The 17,430-nt window shown below is 42.0% G+C and overlaps 2 protein-coding genes across 3 annotated transcripts; one reads left to right on the top strand and one right to left on the bottom strand.

Moving 5' to 3' along the window:
* Window positions 1-1,751: 1,751 nt before the first annotated feature.
* Window positions 1,752-3,136, top strand: LOC135594217 (protein FLOWERING LOCUS T-like). 2 transcript variants are annotated; one of them, XM_065084623.1, is made up of 5 exons: window positions 1,752-2,030; window positions 2,374-2,435; window positions 2,523-2,563; window positions 2,644-2,860; window positions 2,941-3,136. In XM_065084623.1, the coding sequence occupies exons 1-5, from the start codon at window positions 1,839-1,841 to the stop codon at window positions 2,945-2,947; spliced, it is 519 nt and encodes a 172-aa protein (XP_064940695.1). In that variant the 5' UTR covers window positions 1,752-1,838; the 3' UTR covers window positions 2,948-3,136. The 2 variants fall into 2 exon arrangements, with proteins under 2 accessions (XP_064940695.1, XP_064940694.1); XM_065084622.1 differs by lacking the exon at window positions 2,941-3,136 and having other exon boundaries at window positions 1,770-2,030; window positions 2,644-2,873.
* A 1,865-nt stretch (window positions 3,137-5,001) lies between these two features.
* LOC135592666 (AP2-like ethylene-responsive transcription factor BBM) lies at window positions 5,002-8,475 on the bottom strand. Its single transcript, XM_065082271.1, has 9 exons — window positions 7,991-8,475; window positions 7,261-7,900; window positions 7,107-7,189; window positions 6,964-6,972; window positions 6,798-6,886; window positions 6,645-6,718; window positions 6,497-6,547; window positions 6,325-6,401; window positions 5,002-6,248 (listed from the first exon to the last, which is right to left on the bottom strand). Exons 1-9 carry the CDS (start codon window positions 8,226-8,228, stop codon window positions 5,359-5,361), a joined length of 2,151 nt encoding a protein of 716 aa, XP_064938343.1. The 5' UTR covers window positions 8,229-8,475; the 3' UTR covers window positions 5,002-5,358.
* Between the last annotated feature and the right edge of the window lie 8,955 nt (window positions 8,476-17,430).

Genomic DNA, 17,430 nt, shown 5'->3' with positions numbered 1-17,430 from the left:
TCAGTAGGCTGGATGAATCAGTGCCAACACCTGCTGCTGCCTTGCCCTCGAAAAGCATAGTACGGGGAGATGTGAGTTGAGTTGTGCATGGGGAATCGATCCTGCAGGAGCGTAATGGAGCCTTCTTTTTTGCGTAAATTATGGACTGATAACACACCTCCCAGAAGAATATATTGCCAGCTTTGTGTGGATGGAAGCGACTCTCTCTCTCCACACCCCATTCCGATTCCGACGCAGCAGAAGCTTCTGTTCTCGGACAAAAGAGGAGTCACTTGGCAGCGACACACCGGCGAGAGAATCCAGTGACCGGAAGTTGCAGAGGTATAACTGCGAGAAAAAGTAGAACTCCCCTCGTTCAAACCCCATCTCATGTCATCCATCGGGTCGGAGTGGTGGTGTCGATGACTCTGTTATTTTACTACCATCTCATGTAATAATCAATCGATCGTAAAGGTAATGCTAAATTTATGGTTTTGATGAAGAGATAATGGTAATTTGACAGCGTGCTAATCATGTCGAAAATGGAAGAAGAAAATTCTTGACTCATTTTTGCGATCGACTTTGTGGACTGATCTTTTTGACTCACTGTTTCATTCATGTATGCCCCCAAAAACAGATGCCTAAGTAACAAGCTTCTTTATTCTTAATCATTAGCTCTATAAATCTTTATGATGAAAGAGATTCTCTTTACCTGCGTGTGAATGTCTTCCCATATCTTCTTCCTCTGGAAAAAAGGAAGCCAACTTTTCATATAATGCAAAGAAAGTAATTTGAGGTGCACACCTGGCAGGAGAATCAGGCTTGGTGATGAAGTGCTAAGCATAAGATCAAGTGGGGGCAGTCTGCATGATCTACTGAATCCCACCATGACAGTTGAAAGGTGAATGCTGACCTGAAACTGTGCAACCAGCTGCTTTGATGTGTTGAAGATCTAATAGAACACACACACAAGAATAAAGAGTCAAACCAGCTAAATTTGCTACTCTTGTCTTCCACTTGTTGTACGCTTGCCAAATTGCAAGTTGCTGCTTAGGTGATTGAATTGGGACATACCTGATTTGAGCATCGCCTTTCCACCTGGAGCTACAGATCATGGAAGAACTCTGCACATTGTTTGCAGAAGACGGCTGGCAGTGGCATCCGATATCATGATCGCCTAGATTCCTATCTATTCCTCTTTTCAGATCACCATCTTTTCCATGCAAAACTGTTCTTCCCAGCTGAAATCATCTGACCAGATATGTTCTTCCTTCCTTCCTTCCTTCCTTCAACGGATGAGCTCGACCTCTGTGCGCAACAATTTTCGGAAAATTGCAGCAGCACCCAATTCCCTGACACCCCTGTGAGATGGCAAATTGCTGTCATGGTCGAACTGAAGTCAAGGCTGTGATGTCACGGCCCTGCTTTTGAGCTCAACGAATCACTTTTGGTGCGAATGCTCGCTCTGTTCATGCAGCCCGCAGCTCTCCTGAGGCATTTCAGGGAGGAGATTGGAGGAAGGCAGGTCAAAAGGCAATCCACTTTCTGCTGAACATATCGTTCGTTCAAGAGGTTGGAAGATTTAGAGAATAACTCGGCAGATTTATTCACCATGCAATGCATGAACCACTTGCTCTTGTGGAGATGCAGATCTGCAGCATTTCCACTGACAGAGACTCAAATCATACTCTATGGTAGAAAAGCAGATTCCAGTTCCTATGGAGTTGCTTTGCTGCTATTTAAATGGACCTCTCATCCATCAATCCGCCTCCAAGCCACCTTGAGGGAGGAAGTACCCATCCATCGAGTCTCCATCACTCCCACGTTTCTGTTGCCAGTGACTCCTGCAATCCTTAATCATGTCGAGGGATCCTCTTGTCGTAGGCAATGTGATTGGTGATGTGTTGGACCCGTTTGTCACTTCCGCGGCGTTTCGGGTGATCTACAACAGCAAGGAACTCACCAATGGATCCGAGCTCAAACCGTCCGCCGTCGCCAAAGAGCCCCGGGTTGAGATCCGAGGACACGACATGAGGACTCTGTACACGCTGGTAAGTAGCATCAACTATCGACAGGTAGACGACGAGCAGCTACATCCGAAGAACCATGGAGGCTACTATAACCTCTGTCATAGTTCATCATCCGATCGAATCTCTTCAGTAGTTCTCTGACATCTTTTTTGGATTCCGAATCTTCTCGACCATGTTGTCTCGAGGTAGAGTCGACTCCATGACAATGCAGGAAGGACGAAGATGTCCTGATTCCATGTCGATGAAGAATAATAGAATTCATGTTTATGCATGCTTTTTCGCATGGAGTCGACAAATATAAAGATCATTGAGTCGACTTGTAGCATTGTTAACCAGTCACTAATTGACATGATGATTTGGAAAGGTGATGGTGGATCCAGACGCACCGAGCCCCAGCAACCCGACCAAAAGAGAGCACCTGCACTGGTAAGATCACATCTCGCTTATTGCAGGCGCTGCGATCTAGCAATGAAGCATCAAGCATCTACTGACTCTTCTTTTGTGGTGCTTCAGGTTGGTGACAGACATCCCAGAGACAACTAATACCACCTTTGGTGGGTGAAAGCAACATCACTCTTTTGTACTGTAATCTCAAGGCACAACAGGGGCACCTAATTCTTGCCATGATTCCCAGGAAATGAGATCGTCTGCTACGAGAGCCCACGGCCAACAGCTGGTATCCACCGCTTCGTGTTCGTGCTGTTCCGGCAATCGGTCCGGCAGACGATCTACGCGCCTGGGTGGAGGCAGAACTTCAACACCAAGGACTTCTCCGCTCTCTACAACCTCGGGGATCCCGTCGCTGCCATGTTCTTCAACTGCCAGAGAGAGAACGGCTGTGGCGGAAGAAGGTATACATCGTGACTCCTCCCCCGTCTTCCGACTGCAAGTGCCAAGCTATGGAGACTCACGATTCATTTGTTTCTTGAAGGTACTAATGGCTGTGGACCGTGAAGAGGATGGCTGATGATGATGCTCGATTCAACGAGACGTACGTTACGTAGACTGCAGCCATGCAATAAGAATACTTCTAATGCTATCCTGGTCTTGTTGTCTCTGTCATCGAGTTTGCTTCTCGATTATATGCTGTAATCTTCGTGCCTGAAATAACACTGTCGCTGATTCAAGAAAGTAATGCCTAAAAGATGTGTGCAAGATCTGGATTCGATCGAGTCCCCCACCTTACGCAACAAGCATCATATTATTCTGACATGTGGTCATCCCAATTCGGCCCATTGTTGCACCTTTAATTCCCAGACTCATGGTGAATGCAGAAGAAGAACAGCATAAAGCCCACGCAGCCAATCCATGCCTTACAGTCCAAGGATTGGCAAGCCATGCGGCGGAGGCCGCCCTCATCGCACCGGAGGAGGAGATGAAGACGCAGGTAGGAACATCGATCACCCCCTCGCTTCGTTGTCAGAGATGGGGCCGACGCACTTTTCGTCGTCATCCGGTGCGGCCAACGAGGCGATGCATTCATGTGTCTTTATCCATCTCTCTCTCTCTCTCTCTCTCCGAGTACCGAGATGGAAGCGGCCGAGAACAGACGCCATGGCAAGAGGACAGAGAGACCAGTTGCGGGCATGAAGCAGATATGTCGTAGGAAATCATAAATTGTGTCCGGTTGACATTACTGCAGTTAAATCTGTAACTTTCCTTTATTGCTTCATCATGAGAACACATTCATTCTCAGGTTTCTGCTTTGCATGTAGAAAACTAGAGATTATGTGACATCAAATACCACATTTATCAGCAGTTTTGGTTTCTTCGTGTCAGTAAAAACCCAAATATATATCATTTCCTGCTCTGTGGTAGCAGGAAAAACTAGTGATCACTTAATGTTACTGTCATTTAGCCTGCAACTTTTGTTTGTTCTTACAGAAAGACAACAAGAAGGGTTTGTTTCATGAGAATACATCCATGATTCTCAATTTTCTAACAGCAAGAGTTTGGTGCCACAAACACAACATGTATGTGACGTGCAATGAACCTTCTCTTGTTCATGGGTGAGAGCGACAGTTGAACTGTAGCCATCAAACTTAAAGAATGAGAAAAGAACAGAATCCTACTGTTTGTAATGACATCAAAGAGAAATCACGGGAAGGGGAAGCATATGCTCGGCATTTAGCACAGAAGAGTACTACAAACAAAAAAGAAAGAAAAATCTCTGATTAATGGCCAAATCATCATTCATTTTGTTCTTACACTCTGCATCGGGATTCTCTTGAATTCTTGATCGTCTTAGGGTGCAGAGATGGACGTGTACGAAGCACAACTCTTGAAGTGTCGTTCTCTTAAACTTTGGTTTCCTCGATCTTAGATTATATATAGTATCTTAAATTCCATCACTTCCATAACAGTAATGACAGTCAAAGATCCCTTAATTAAAGGAGACAGGTCTCACGGCGACTGAGAGATTCTCCTCATCCCCACATCTGTGTTTGTGTTGGCAGAGCAAGAAAACTAAACACAGCCTTTGAAGTGTGTGAGATACAGATCCACTGGTTAGAGACACTGTGGAAGTTGACTTGCAGAAGAAAAAGAAGTCACTTGCGAGGGAGGAGCAACAAGTTGGAACCCTAAAGGGTGAAGATGAAGCCACTCTTCCAAACTGCATGAGACATGCATACTTTGAGATCTTATTCTTAGGCACTGCAGGCGTCTCTACCTACAAGGAATGAATGATACGCTGATAAAACCTTTTGATGAACAAAAGGAAAATGAATTACAAAGTACAATCTCAATCAATAATACTTTTGGTGAAAGAAAAGAAAAAAACAAGTGTAGGCATGACACAATTTATGTAGCATTAGTATTTTAATTTGTTAAATCACAGTAACTTAAATTAAAATTAATATTTCTGATTTAGTCGATGTACAATTGTTAATTTTAACTTAAGTATTTTGAGTCGAAGTTAAGTCAGGTATCACTGACAACCAACATAGAAATATATCGGATCTCATAAACCACAGCTAAAGATCTGATTACTTTAACTAAAGCAACACAAATTATAGTTGAATTTACAGAACCCCTCAGGCAGCATATCCATTCATATGAAGCTCCCAAAATTGACAGCAAGTGAGACATGATCAATGATCAGTACTTCAATACTCACAAGCCATGACCATAACTTGAGGATAATGCTAATTAATGACAGAAGAGGAGTTACACTAACCCAACAAAGAAAATTTTAGAAGCTTTTTTACCTTATCATCATCATCATCATCATCATCATCCAGAAAAATCAAAATCAAAATCCGGAGCTAACTAGAATTTTCTTTTCTTTCCTTTCCCCTAACCACATTCCTTCCCTTCTAGTCAACCTACTCTCCTCTCCCCTTTTCACCTAAGCATCATTCCACACTGTGAAAAGTGGAGTTCCATGGCAAACAGTCACATTGTTCCCTCCATTTGCAGAAGCCTGCACTGGTGCAGCCACCCAAGGGTTGCACCCATTCATCTGCTCATAGCCATTCTCCTTCACCACTCCACTGCCTCCCCCCGACTGCTGTGATAGATAATATATGCTTCTACCAGCATAAGGATCACCGGTGGCCAGAATATTCTCATAGCCCATCAGCTTCCCCTCGCTCTCAGCGTAGCTACTGCTGCTGCCTTGATTGTTTTGATCGCCCACCATGGTGGTGCCTACGGGCATCACGAACCCACCGCTGCCATCCACTTGATAGCTCCCACCACTCCCCCCGATATTTCCACTGTAGATCACAGCATTCGACCCCGTGCCATGATCCATCGATGATGATTCCAGGTTCACGAGGTTGTGGATCACGGATGGTTGGAAGAAGTTGTGGGTGCTGTTCCCCAGGTTGAGCTGCTGGAGGTCCTGCAAGCCGTGGGCGGCGGCGATGACGGCGTCCTGTTCTTGCTTACAGTACCACCCCCGGGGCTGATGACCATAAGGATAGTGAACGGCGAGCGGCTGGGACTGCTGGAAGCCCATAGTCGGCCAGCCATGGTGGTGGGAGGCGTAGCTGCTGATGGTGTCGGTCAGATGGGAGGTGATGCTGCCAACATCGGCCATCCTCCCATCGACGCTCGCCTCCGTGTGCTCGGAGATCTCCTTGAGTCGCTTGGCGGCGCCGCCGATGGGGAGCGTGCTGCTCTCGAGGATGGCTTTCACGTCGTACCGGCTCATGTCGAAGTTGGTGACGGCGTTGAGGCCTCGGAACTTTATGGCCGCAATGTCGTAGGCCTCTGCGGCTTCCTCTTGTGTGCCTACAGCAATGCCAGCAAATTTATGCTTCTAGGAAACAGTAGGCACAAATACGGCATCAAATCGAGGGGAACTTACTGAAGGTTCCCAAGTACAGATCCTTATTTCCAGCTACCCTTCCTATCCTTGCTTGCCATCTTCCATGCTGATGATGTCTGTCAAGTTGATCATCATCTGCTTTAGTAGACTGGAAAGCTTGACCAAACAAAAAAAAGGTAAGGAAATCTGTACTTATGTCGATGTGATATACCTCGTCACCCCACGATAGATAGAAGCACCGCGAGAGAACCCACTACTCTTCCTGCATTCAACAACTTGAGTTATACCAGATGAGATGGAGTTCTGTTCATGGATGAGTAGTCAAAGCAGAGTAGAGATGACAAGAAATCCAGAGCTACCTTCTTAGAGAGGCAACGTATTCCTGCCTCGTCATATGCTTCATCTCCTCCAACTCTTTCTCGTAGTTACTTATCTGGAAAGATTCAGCTTAGTCAAAGAGATGGCAATACTATTGCTTCAACAGCGTTGGAACGATGAGAGAATGAACCTACGGGGAAGTTGGTGGTCGTGGAAGTACCCCAGTACTTGAGAGCAGCCAAATCGTAAGCCCGAGCTGCTTTTTCTTCTTTGTCGTAGCCACCTGCTCAGATGAAGAGAGCAGATGTGAGATGCATGCACTGCAGAGGGACCAAAGAAGAGCCTCCTCGGTTGACTTACCTAAATAGACTGCATGCAGGTAGAAAATGTACAGATCCAGAAGGTGACGTCGTTGCAGGAGATGAAGCAAAACGAAGGGTGGTCAGCAACACTGAACCTTCAATCTCTAGATAGATTAAACCTTGATGTTTAGAGAAGTTTACCTTGTCTACCTTTGCGAGTCTGTCCTTCTCTTCTGCAACTGTTATCCCATAGATGAGCCTCATACCTGCCTGTCCATCTATGCCTGTGAGAAAAGAGATCGTATAAGAGATCAAACAAGGAGCAAAAGCTACTTCTAGGGATTGCATGGTGAACCTTGTAACCCCCCGGTAGATGGAAGTCCTCTGCCCAAAGGTGTCGATCGATTTCCTTGGCACTGTCTCTAACGCGCCACTCTGTGCATCGAGTGCAGCGCTCACCCCACTACCTTCCCTCTGCTTGCTCTCTGACGACGAGCTATCCCCTCCCCCACTCGCAGCTGCCGCCATGAGCGGCAACGGCGAGCTGGATTGCGACCCGGTGCTCATCGACAGGGACAAGCTCTGTGAACTTGTTAGTGCGCCACCAACGTTCCCAACCACTGCACCGCCACCATTCATAGTGCTGCAACCAGCTCCGCCGGTTCCGTTTCCTTCCACCTGCGACGGTGGCGCCGGCTGGTTCCGCAGCCAGGTCTTGATCATCGACAACCCAATGGAGCTACTGCTGCATCCTGCATTGCTGCTCATTAGCCCTCCATTGTTGCAACCATGGGAGAACATGTAGCCGCCGGGATTGTCGTAATTTCCAGCGATGGACGGGAGTTTCTGATCATGTCGCGCAAAAGAGTGCCCACCGAGGAAGTCTTCCAATTTGGGCTGCTCGTTGTCCATGGTTTTCTGGTTGCTACTTGCCCCTACCAACATCGATAGCTCAGAAGAGCTTCCTTTATACTCTAGGCTCTTCATGCTCCAATCTATGACATCAGATCAGAGTCTTAGGCTCATAAGTAGCATAAGCTGGCTCATGCAATGGCAGAGTCCAAAGCTATTACTTCCGTACTCACCTTGGGAATGATAGCCGGGCCTGTGAATGGCTTCCAAGATGCCAAAAGAGCCATCTGGCCGCAGAGTCGGGATGCCGAGGGGAGCCGTCGACGATGAGTCGGTGGAGAGGCCGTAGCAGTCGGCTGACACCTCGTCGTTGGAGATGATGCCAGAGGAAGGATGGGTTTGGTGGGACTGCGAAGGGGGGAGCTCTTGAGGGGAGAGAGAGAAGCCTAGCCAGTTGTTCATGGAGGCCATTAAAAGAGGCGGGGAAGGAGGCTTTGTCTTTTTGCGGGAACCTGTGGGGAAAGGGAAGTAAAACAGAAGGGTGTGGGTGTGGGGTCGATGGAGAGGGGTTTCAACAGTGGGAAGCTAAGAGGAGGGAGGAGGAGGATGAAGAGTGCAACGACATAGGAGTTACAGAGGGAGGAAAGCAGCGCATTGGGGGTTGGAGAGGCGAGGAAGAAAAGGTGAGGAAAACCAGAGAGAGAGAGAGAGAGAGAGAGAGAGAGAGAAACATGTCAAATGTAAGCACTGTGCCTTTATATATATATATATGTATACTGTAAGCAAACAAACAAGCAGATGACAGCAAGGCTCGCTAAAGAGATAAGTCGAAGAAGAGAGAGGAAGTGTATGTGAAATGTGTACACTACTATTAGTCTCTCTGAAAGGCTGCTGTGTATTTTATTTGCCCTTCCATATCTCACTAACCTTTTTGACCAATTCCACCTTAAACACACTCGACCAAGCAAAACAGAAGAAGCTTTTGTGACTGCTTGATGCTCATAGCAATGGTACCGCCTCTTCCTCATTTACTCTGTTTCTTGTCAGCATGTCCTCTCTCTCTCTAAACATAAATGGTGAATAAACCACTAAGGCTAAAGATTAGATTAATCTTTCGACAAGATAAGGAGGTTTTTCTTTTCATCTTGGGTGGTGCACCCGCCTTCTTGAAAGTTTGACCGTCCATGAGGAATCAAACATGGTAAAACACATGGCCTCTCTCTCTCTCTCTCTCTCTCTTCTTCTCCTGTTACAGTGTTCGTATGCAAAGCCTGTGATCCACTGTAAAAAAAAGGTAAACGCCTCTCGGTAATCCAAGCGTTATGATAGCCTAACCAAGACTAATGACCGAGGAGGATTTCGAAAAGCCAAAGCTAGGGTTGGCAGGCCCTCGCTCTCTCTCTCTCTCCCTCGCCCGAGACTATTGTACGGGCGTGCGTTGCATGCGCGCTGTTCCCACGTGCCCACGTGAGACAGTACTTGTGCTTGTACACTCGTGTCTCCCATCATTCCCTTCGCTGCGAGGGAGTGTACACGAAATATCCTCATCGCCGTACTTGCTCCTGCCGATGTACACGTCCTCACAGGTGTTGAGGTGCTTATATGGGTGAATGAGGCGTTTGCATCTGCCACTTTCGCACGCACGCATGCATGCACGGACATCTAATTATGTTTCATAAACTGCATTGAAAGATCATCCATCGTATATGGATGATTATGAGCAATATCAAACTTCAGATCACATACTCTGCCGCACGTCTGTACTTTCAAGTTGGGTAATTTGAATAGGAATCGGCAAACAGAGAGCACTTGTGCCTTTTCGAATCGGTGGGACAAGAGAGAGAGAGAGAGAGAGAGAGCAAAGGGCGGGGGTGGTTCATCAAGGGGGCGCAGCCATTGGTGGGGGAGGGAGGCGACGAACACGTGCCTGGTGGTCGACAGCTACCATCCCTTACAAGGGACATGGTCGGCTCCACATACATATACTAAAGACCTTCGCCTCATGCAAGTGGCCAACCATACAACTAGTGCTGCCTGGGCGATGACAACGTCTCCTCCAGGGAGAGTAGAATGGAAGCCAAAGCATCAGAATATAACAGATATTTATGTGCATTATTCTTCTTCATTATCTAAGGTGGTAGCAAGAAAGCTCAGATCATTAAGCAGCAGACAACAGTTGATGTGCTGGAAGAGATGGTCAAAGGAGAGTGGGGCCATTCGAAGCCCTAGGAAATGGCTTCCGCCTTCAGCCTAGGAGAAATCGGCGGGGTGCCCGTGTCTCCTTGTTATCAAGACGTGAACATTTCCATGCACGAAGGACGAGACTCACCGCACCGAAGAGAGGAGCGCAGTGCTGGATTCAAAACAATGATAAAAGAATCACTCACCGTCACATCAATCCATTCTCTCTCTCTCTCTCACATTCCTCGGTCCCTCAGTAGCCATTTACATCGTAGGCTTCGTTCCACCTCAGGTTAGGGTTAGCAGGTCGCAGTCTTCGTGTTGGGTTGGACCCGGTTTTCACGATATAGTGCTCTTTCAGCACATCACAGTCGAGAGAGAGAGAGAGAGAGAGAGAGAGAGAGAGGATTGGGATTAGATTAAGGGAGGTCTGTCTGGGATTTGTCTCACATAGACCACTCTCATTTTCCAAATGGAATCCCGCTAAATCATAGGAATGCTAACTTGGAGTAGTTTAATCCATTACTTCCAAAAGACTTAATACCATGATATCTGCATAAGCATGAGTTTAGTAACAGTGATTGGGATGCAGGCCTTTTGACCAGGAAGACTTTCGTGAGGCTGCATGGGGAGAAGAGAAGGAGGTGGGGAGGCCGGCGAGGAGACTCCGATGAAATGGAATGAACCCGATCGATCCATGATGTGGGGGAGATGAAGCACGCATGCCTCGAATCCATGGGCCAAAGTTGATCCTCCTGCACACGTGTGCATGTATCATTCATTCCTCGAGGAGTGCACTCCATATATTATATGGAGTTGGGGAAGAAGAGTGGTGCAAAACTCTGATGCCACATGCTTCTTTCTATGTAACCCTTCCTGCAACAATTATGATCTCTCACATGGACTTGGGGCTTTTCCTTGTTAGGATGCAAAGTTATATGGTCACCGTAACGTAAAGCAATGGTAATATCTCACTGTACACTCGTGTATGAATCCAAACCATGTACTCACTTCATTTACTTCACAGAAAATTGCCAACTTGTACAGTCTCTCCCCTAAGATCTGATGCTACGTGAACACAGAGAGAGAGAGAGAGAGTATTAGGACGCGGTGGATCGATCGACCGATGCAAAGTGCTAATGAAAGAAGAATATGGACTAAGGGGGAAAGGATCCTTAACGATAATAAACATTGTATCCTATATATAGGTTCATTATCGATCTTAGAAACCTGACAAGAATGAGGAGAGTAGATATATAGGCTTTTGCACACAAATCTATTTGTCATCAGAGATAAGAATATTATGGTTCAACACACACACACACACACACTCTCTCTCTCTGTACTACCTCTTTGGTTTATAGGCTATATGTTGCTATCAGTGGCCGAGAAGAAGGCATGGAGGTTTGTTGTACTAGAAAAGTAGCTATTGGCTTAGAGCTCCAGAATTGTTGTCACAACTAAGATGGCTATTGGATTAGAGTTCAGATTACTGCACCCCATGGTGCCTATTTGCTATAACTATAGTTAAGTTAGCATGGGAAATAATTAAGATGAATCTTTACCACCCTATGACCTTAGGGTTTAAATTGTTAAAGAATTGAGGTCCAACAAATCTTTAGATCATCTTCGAACTGTTAAGAGCATAACTTTACATTGTTGTCGTCATCCTATTTTAGTCATGCATTTTGTATGTGTTGCGGAACGTATATTAATTATCGATGTATATTTTTGATTTCATTGGAAAATATATAAATCGAGCGTAATCCTATGATCCGTACTATTAAATATAATCTCTTTTAAGTATGGTAGAAGATCCAAGATCATTTAAAAACATCATCTCTAGAGTACTACTTATTGAGTGTGAAATTGAATCAATGACTATGGATTGACAACCAAATTTAACATCAACAAACTCAAATAGCTCAGGACATATTTTGCAAAATATAGTAAATGTTCATATCATATTCATGTTTTTGTAAAATGAATGTTTGGTAGGGATAAAAGAGCAAAATCTTAAATTTGCATGAGATAGATAGGTATAGATCGATAGATAGATAGAGAGAGAGAGAGAGAGAGTGAGGAGTGTCCTCTACTAATGGTCAAATGGAATCCTTGGGTGGTCTTTGCACAAAGATGGTGCAATTAGAAAGATGGCCCTAACACTAAAAAAGGGGAAAAGGGTGGTGTACAAAGAATCGTATAAAATGAAAAGAAGTTTCATGTCATGTCCCAAAACACTTTGTAGTTTCTCCACACAAACAATCACATCAATCCTCTCCCCTTGTTTATTATATTAGGGTTTCTTTCTCATGGGAGAACGACGACTGCCTATAGTCTTCAACCTCGCATGTTCTTGATCCCGTTTGACCCGGCCATGGCACGTGGGATGGAAGCTTTTCACGCCCGCATTGCCGAATGGTGATGCTTAGGACAATGCTTCACATCGTTGAACGCTTCTCCATCTTCTCTTCCTTTATTCCTCGTTCAATGTTGGAAGCATAATGCTTCTTTGTGTGGGTTTCAATCGGATGCGAATGTGTTTCTTGCGATCATATTTACGTAAATTGAATGATGAATATACATTCGAATGTGTTTCTTGCGATCGTATTTATTCTTGTGATCATATTTATGTAATTTGAATATTTTATGATCAATTTAGAGCAAAATGAATTAAACAATAAAAAGAGACAAACATAATGCATGTGATCAAATTTATGTAATTGTTCAGGTCGCAAAGAATTAACCTTAGCATTATACGTAATAAGGATCGCCAATAAAATAAAATAATTAATTAAAAATAGTAAGACTATTGTGAAAAATAAAAGAAATAAGTGAAAAACCACTTAATATATAAAAAAATTATCAAATAATAACAATTTAAGATTAACTAACTAAGTGAAATAAGTTGAAACAATAACATTTTGAGGGTACCTAACATTTTAAGGAAGTTGAAATAAGTTCAACAAAAATGAAAATAAAAGAGTCCATTGAAACAAGAAAAAGAGCGAAAATAAAAGATTTTAGCTTTTATTCTTTACCAAGAATTATTGAATATCAATAACATATTATGCAAAATCTTTATTTTTTGGAGCGAGTTGAAGGAGTGGGCATTATCGACGGAGAGGAAGCAAGAAATTAGGGTTTATCAGGACCGATGTTACGAGCTTTTGAAATAATACAATGGGATCATTATCAAATTGAGAATGTCGAGTGTGACGATAAAGAAGAAGATTCCTTAGCTCATTATTTTGTGCGGAGTGAGATAATAAGTAGTTATGGGCCTCTAAATTGATTTGTTAGTGGGCCCAATACTATTATGCTTAACCCTTGAAAGAGAAAAAAAAAAGTAGTGCATGCAAAAAAATTCCTCATTTGTGTTTCTATTTTTTTATTTGCTCTTATAGTACAAAAAATATATTATTTTTTTTCTTCTCAAAAACAATGTATTATTATTCAAAAATAATGTAACTAAGTTAGAACACAAACTTTGAACGGAAGAACAAAGATAACATCACACCGATTATATTTTATCTTTATCGGAGACATCAAAAAAACACATACAGAGACTAATCGGTGCAACAAATCCACCATTTGGTGACCCCCAACCCAAATTTGGTCTCACGATTTCCACATGAGAGGAACGCACGATGAACAATGTTAGCTTCTACTCATCAAGTTTCCTTGATACGAAGAACATCATTAATTGTAACAGTACGAACTAAAATATATATCTATATTTTTTAGATATTATTAGGATAGATATGCAATCATAAAGCAAAAAAATCAATGTGTTTTCATTTCCATAACATCGTCATTGTCATTGTGACATTACACGATACTTTTGATTCGGAATCTTCGGAGGAAGTGACATTTGGGCATTTCATGTAACGGTTATTATTAAATATCTTATTTAATAATAACGTAATCGTTCTTATTAAGATTCATAATTTATTATCATGAATTTCTTCATTTATTATGGTTTAAATGATTTCAGTTTCTTATTCTTTATGCATGAAACCGTTATTATTAAATTAAATATTTAATATCATTAAGTTCTTCATTATGGTCCAAACGTTATAAATTTGAATTAATTCTTGAACGTTATGAGTTGGTGATGATAAATGTTCTTGATGGGAGAACATCTATATATACATGAGGATTTTGGTCCATTGACTCAATCATCTCTTTGAAGCGAAAGGCTTTCCTACACCATCTAAAGCGAGAGTTCTGAGCCGAGAAGAACCAAAGTTCAAGAAGAAACCTCTGCAGAAATTCTTGGCGACAATGGTTGGAGGTACGTTATTTCGTTTCCGCATTAGTTTATTGTGTTTCTATTATAATGATTTAGAGACACAAGTTGGTTTCAGTGATTTCTTACATTTGGTATCAGAGCCGAATGACCTCTGCCTTGATATGAAATTTTTTTTCATTTTTATGCCATGAAAATGATTTGATTTTGATTTCTTCTTGGAAACTTGTTGATATATTTTGTTGAAAATCATGAGGAAATATCATTTTCAACATTTTTAGTCGGTAAAATGCTCATATTATGTATGCATATTTAGTTATATTAAATTATGTTTATGAGCAAATTTTTTATGTTTAAAATGTCTAGTGATCCATATAATCTTAATTAATTAAGAATTAGCCACAGCATCCTTAATTAATTAAAATTATATATAAAGTTAAAATAAGGATCACATAAGTAATTAGACATCATATTGTGATTGATTATATTTTGTATAATAATTGTTATCCCACATGATCTTTTATTATATTTAATATAATTAATCAGGATAAAATATCAGATTATTTTCATAATTTACCCACAGGGATTATGAATTGGAATATAATTTGATAGTTTTATCATAAAGACCTTATGAATCTATTTGAATTAAGAATTTAGCCCACATGCAATTTTTATGTCATGAGATTCATATTTTTGGCATGTTTCACATTGGTAAAACATGTAATTTAGTCTATTAAGCTTCAAATTTTGACATAAGCATGTTTTATTTTATGCAGTTTCTCAAACTGTTAATTTCTTTGATATTCGATGTGATATTCCCGAACTTAGTGGTGATAACTATAAGATATGGAAGGAGAGGGTTCTCCTCCATTTAGGGTGGATGGATATTGATTATGTTATTAGAAAAGACGAACCACCTATAGTCACTGATACCAGCACTCTAACTGAGATCGCGTTATATGAGCGATGGGAGCGATCCAATCGGCTCAGCGTGATGTTTATCAAAACTAAGATAACTGCTGGCATACGTGGTTCTGTTGACCAGCATGAAAATGTCCGAGATTTGCTAAAGGCTATCGATGAACAATTCATCACTTCGGATAAGGCACTAGCAAGTACCCTTATAATGAAATTTTCATCCCTTAGACTCACCAACATAAAGGGTGTGCGTGAGCACATAATGCAAATGCGAGATATTACGGCTCAACTTAAGAAACTTGAGGTTAATATGTCAGAATCCTTCCTGGTGCACTATATTCTGAACACCCTTCCACCTCAATATAGCCCTTTTAAAATTTCATACAATACACATAAGGACAAATGATCAATTAATGAATTAATGACCATGTGTGTTCAAGAAGAAGAGAGGCTAGTAATGGAATTGGGTGAGAGTGCATTGATGGTAACCACTCGAGGGAAGAACAAAACTGACAAACATCAAGCTAATCAAAAAGCTTATCAGCAGGGAAAAGGTAAAATACCACCCCAAGCTGATATCAAGAAAGAAGCAATGTGTTTCTTTTGTAAAAGAAAGGGACACATGAAGAAGGAATGTACGAAATTCCAACAATGGCTTGAAAAGAAAGGTAAACCAACCTCATATGTATGTTATGAATCTAATATGGTCAATGTTAATATTAACACCTGGTGGATTGACTCTGGATTAACAATCCATATTGCAAACTCTTTGTAGGGTATGCAAAATCTAAGGAAGCCAGTGGGAAGTGAGCAAAGCATCTTATCAGGAAATAAGATGGGCTCACATGTGGAAGCAATTGGAACATGCATTTTAACTTTAAGTAGTGGTTTTGTTTTAAAATTGGAAAGAACCTTTTATGTACCAAGTTTCTCACGAAACTTAATTTCTGTTTCCAGACTCGTACCATTTGGATATTCCTTTAATTTTAAAGACACATCATTTCGTTTATTATATAAATCTGATTGTGTTGGGAATGGTATTTTGTCTGACGGTCTTTACCGTATTTTATTACAAAATGATAATACTCAAGGTTCAATGCATGTTCACGCTGGCATTAAGAGGTGTAATATTAATGAGGACTCCTCTATATTATGGCATCGGAGATTAGGACATATCTCCATAGAGAGAATTAAAAGATTAGTTAAAGATGGGGTACTTAGTACTCTTGATTTTACTAATTTTAAGACTTGTGTGGACTGTATTAAAGGAAAACAGACCAATAAATCCAAAAAGGGTGCTAATAGGAGTTCAGACTCATTAGAAATAATTCATACTGATATATGTTATCCACACATGGACATACATGATCAGAAATACTTCATCTCCTTTATAGATGATTACTCACGATATATGTATATATATTTGCTTCATAATAAAAATGAAGCATTGGATGCCTTCAAAGTCTTTAAGGCTGAAGTTGAGAACCAATGTGGTAAGCAAATTAAAATTGTGAGATCAGATAGGGGTGGAGAATATTATGGTAGATATACTGAAAATGGACAAGCACCTGGTCCTTTTGCTAAGTTTCTTCAAGAACATGGGATTATTGCCCAATACACTATGCCTGGTTCTCCAGACCAGAATGGTGTTGCAGAAAGAAGAAACCGAACATTATTGGACATGGTGCGGAGTATGCTTAGCAACTCCAATCTTCCTAAATTCTTGTGGACTGAAGCATTAAAAACGGCTGTGTATATATTAAACCGAGTTCCAACCAAGGCTGTCCAAAAGACACCATTTGAACTATGGAAAGGTTGGAAACCGAGTTTGCGACATATGCGCATTTGGGGATGTCCGTCTGAAGTTAGGATATATAATCCACAAGAGAAGAAACTGGACCCGAGGACTATTAGTGGGTATTTCATTGGATATGCCGAAAAGTCCAAAGGTTACAGGTTCTATTGTCCATCTCACACAACTAGGATTGTGGAATCAAGAAATGCTAAATTTCTTGAGGATGATGTGATTAGTGGGAGCGATCATTTCAGGAACATAGTTTCCGCACATGATCATATAGAATCTCAACCTTCCACATCAAATGATAGATTGGTTATAGTTCATAGCACTCCTCAAGTACAAACTAGTGCTGAACAACCAATCATTAAAATTCCACAAGTTGTTGATAGTATTCTAATAGATCAAGCAGTTCAGGAATTACAACAAGCTCCTGAACAACTAGTTGAACCACAAGTTCCTCAAGGAACCATTGGTACAACATTAAGAAGATCTACTAGAAATAAAAGATCAGCAATTCCTAGTGA

The sequence above is a fragment of the Musa acuminata genome, chromosome BXJ1-9 (genome assembly GCF_036884655.1).
Source record: "Musa acuminata AAA Group cultivar baxijiao chromosome BXJ1-9, Cavendish_Baxijiao_AAA, whole genome shotgun sequence".
Classification (NCBI taxonomy): Eukaryota; Viridiplantae; Streptophyta; class Magnoliopsida; order Zingiberales; family Musaceae; genus Musa; species Musa acuminata.
The sequence above is the reverse complement of the archived record's forward strand: the minus strand, read 5'-3'. Positions and strand labels throughout refer to the sequence as shown.

Excerpts from the sequence above, each read along its gene's own strand:
- LOC135594217 (XM_065084622.1), top strand. The coding sequence starts at position 1,839 with ATGTCGAGGGATCCTCTTGTCGTAGGCAATGTGATTGGTGATGTGTTG. Across the intron at positions 2,031-2,373 it reads TGAGGACTCTGTACACGCTG|GTGATGGTGGATCCAGACGC; the intron begins GTAAGTAGCATC and ends TGATTTGGAAAG. Across the intron at positions 2,436-2,522 it reads AAAAGAGAGCACCTGCACTG|GTTGGTGACAGACATCCCAG; the intron begins GTAAGATCACAT and ends GTGGTGCTTCAG.
- LOC135592666 (XM_065082271.1), bottom strand. The coding sequence starts at position 8,228 with ATGGCCTCCATGAACAACTGGCTAGGCTTCTCTCTCTCCCCTCAAGAG. Across the intron at positions 7,901-7,990 it reads GCCCGGCTATCATTCCCAAG|ATTGGAGCATGAAGAGCCTA; the intron begins GTGAGTACGGAA and ends CTGATGTCATAG. Across the intron at positions 6,548-6,644 it reads TACGTTGCCTCTCTAAGAAG|GAAGAGTAGTGGGTTCTCTC; the intron begins GTAGCTCTGGAT and ends TGTTGAATGCAG.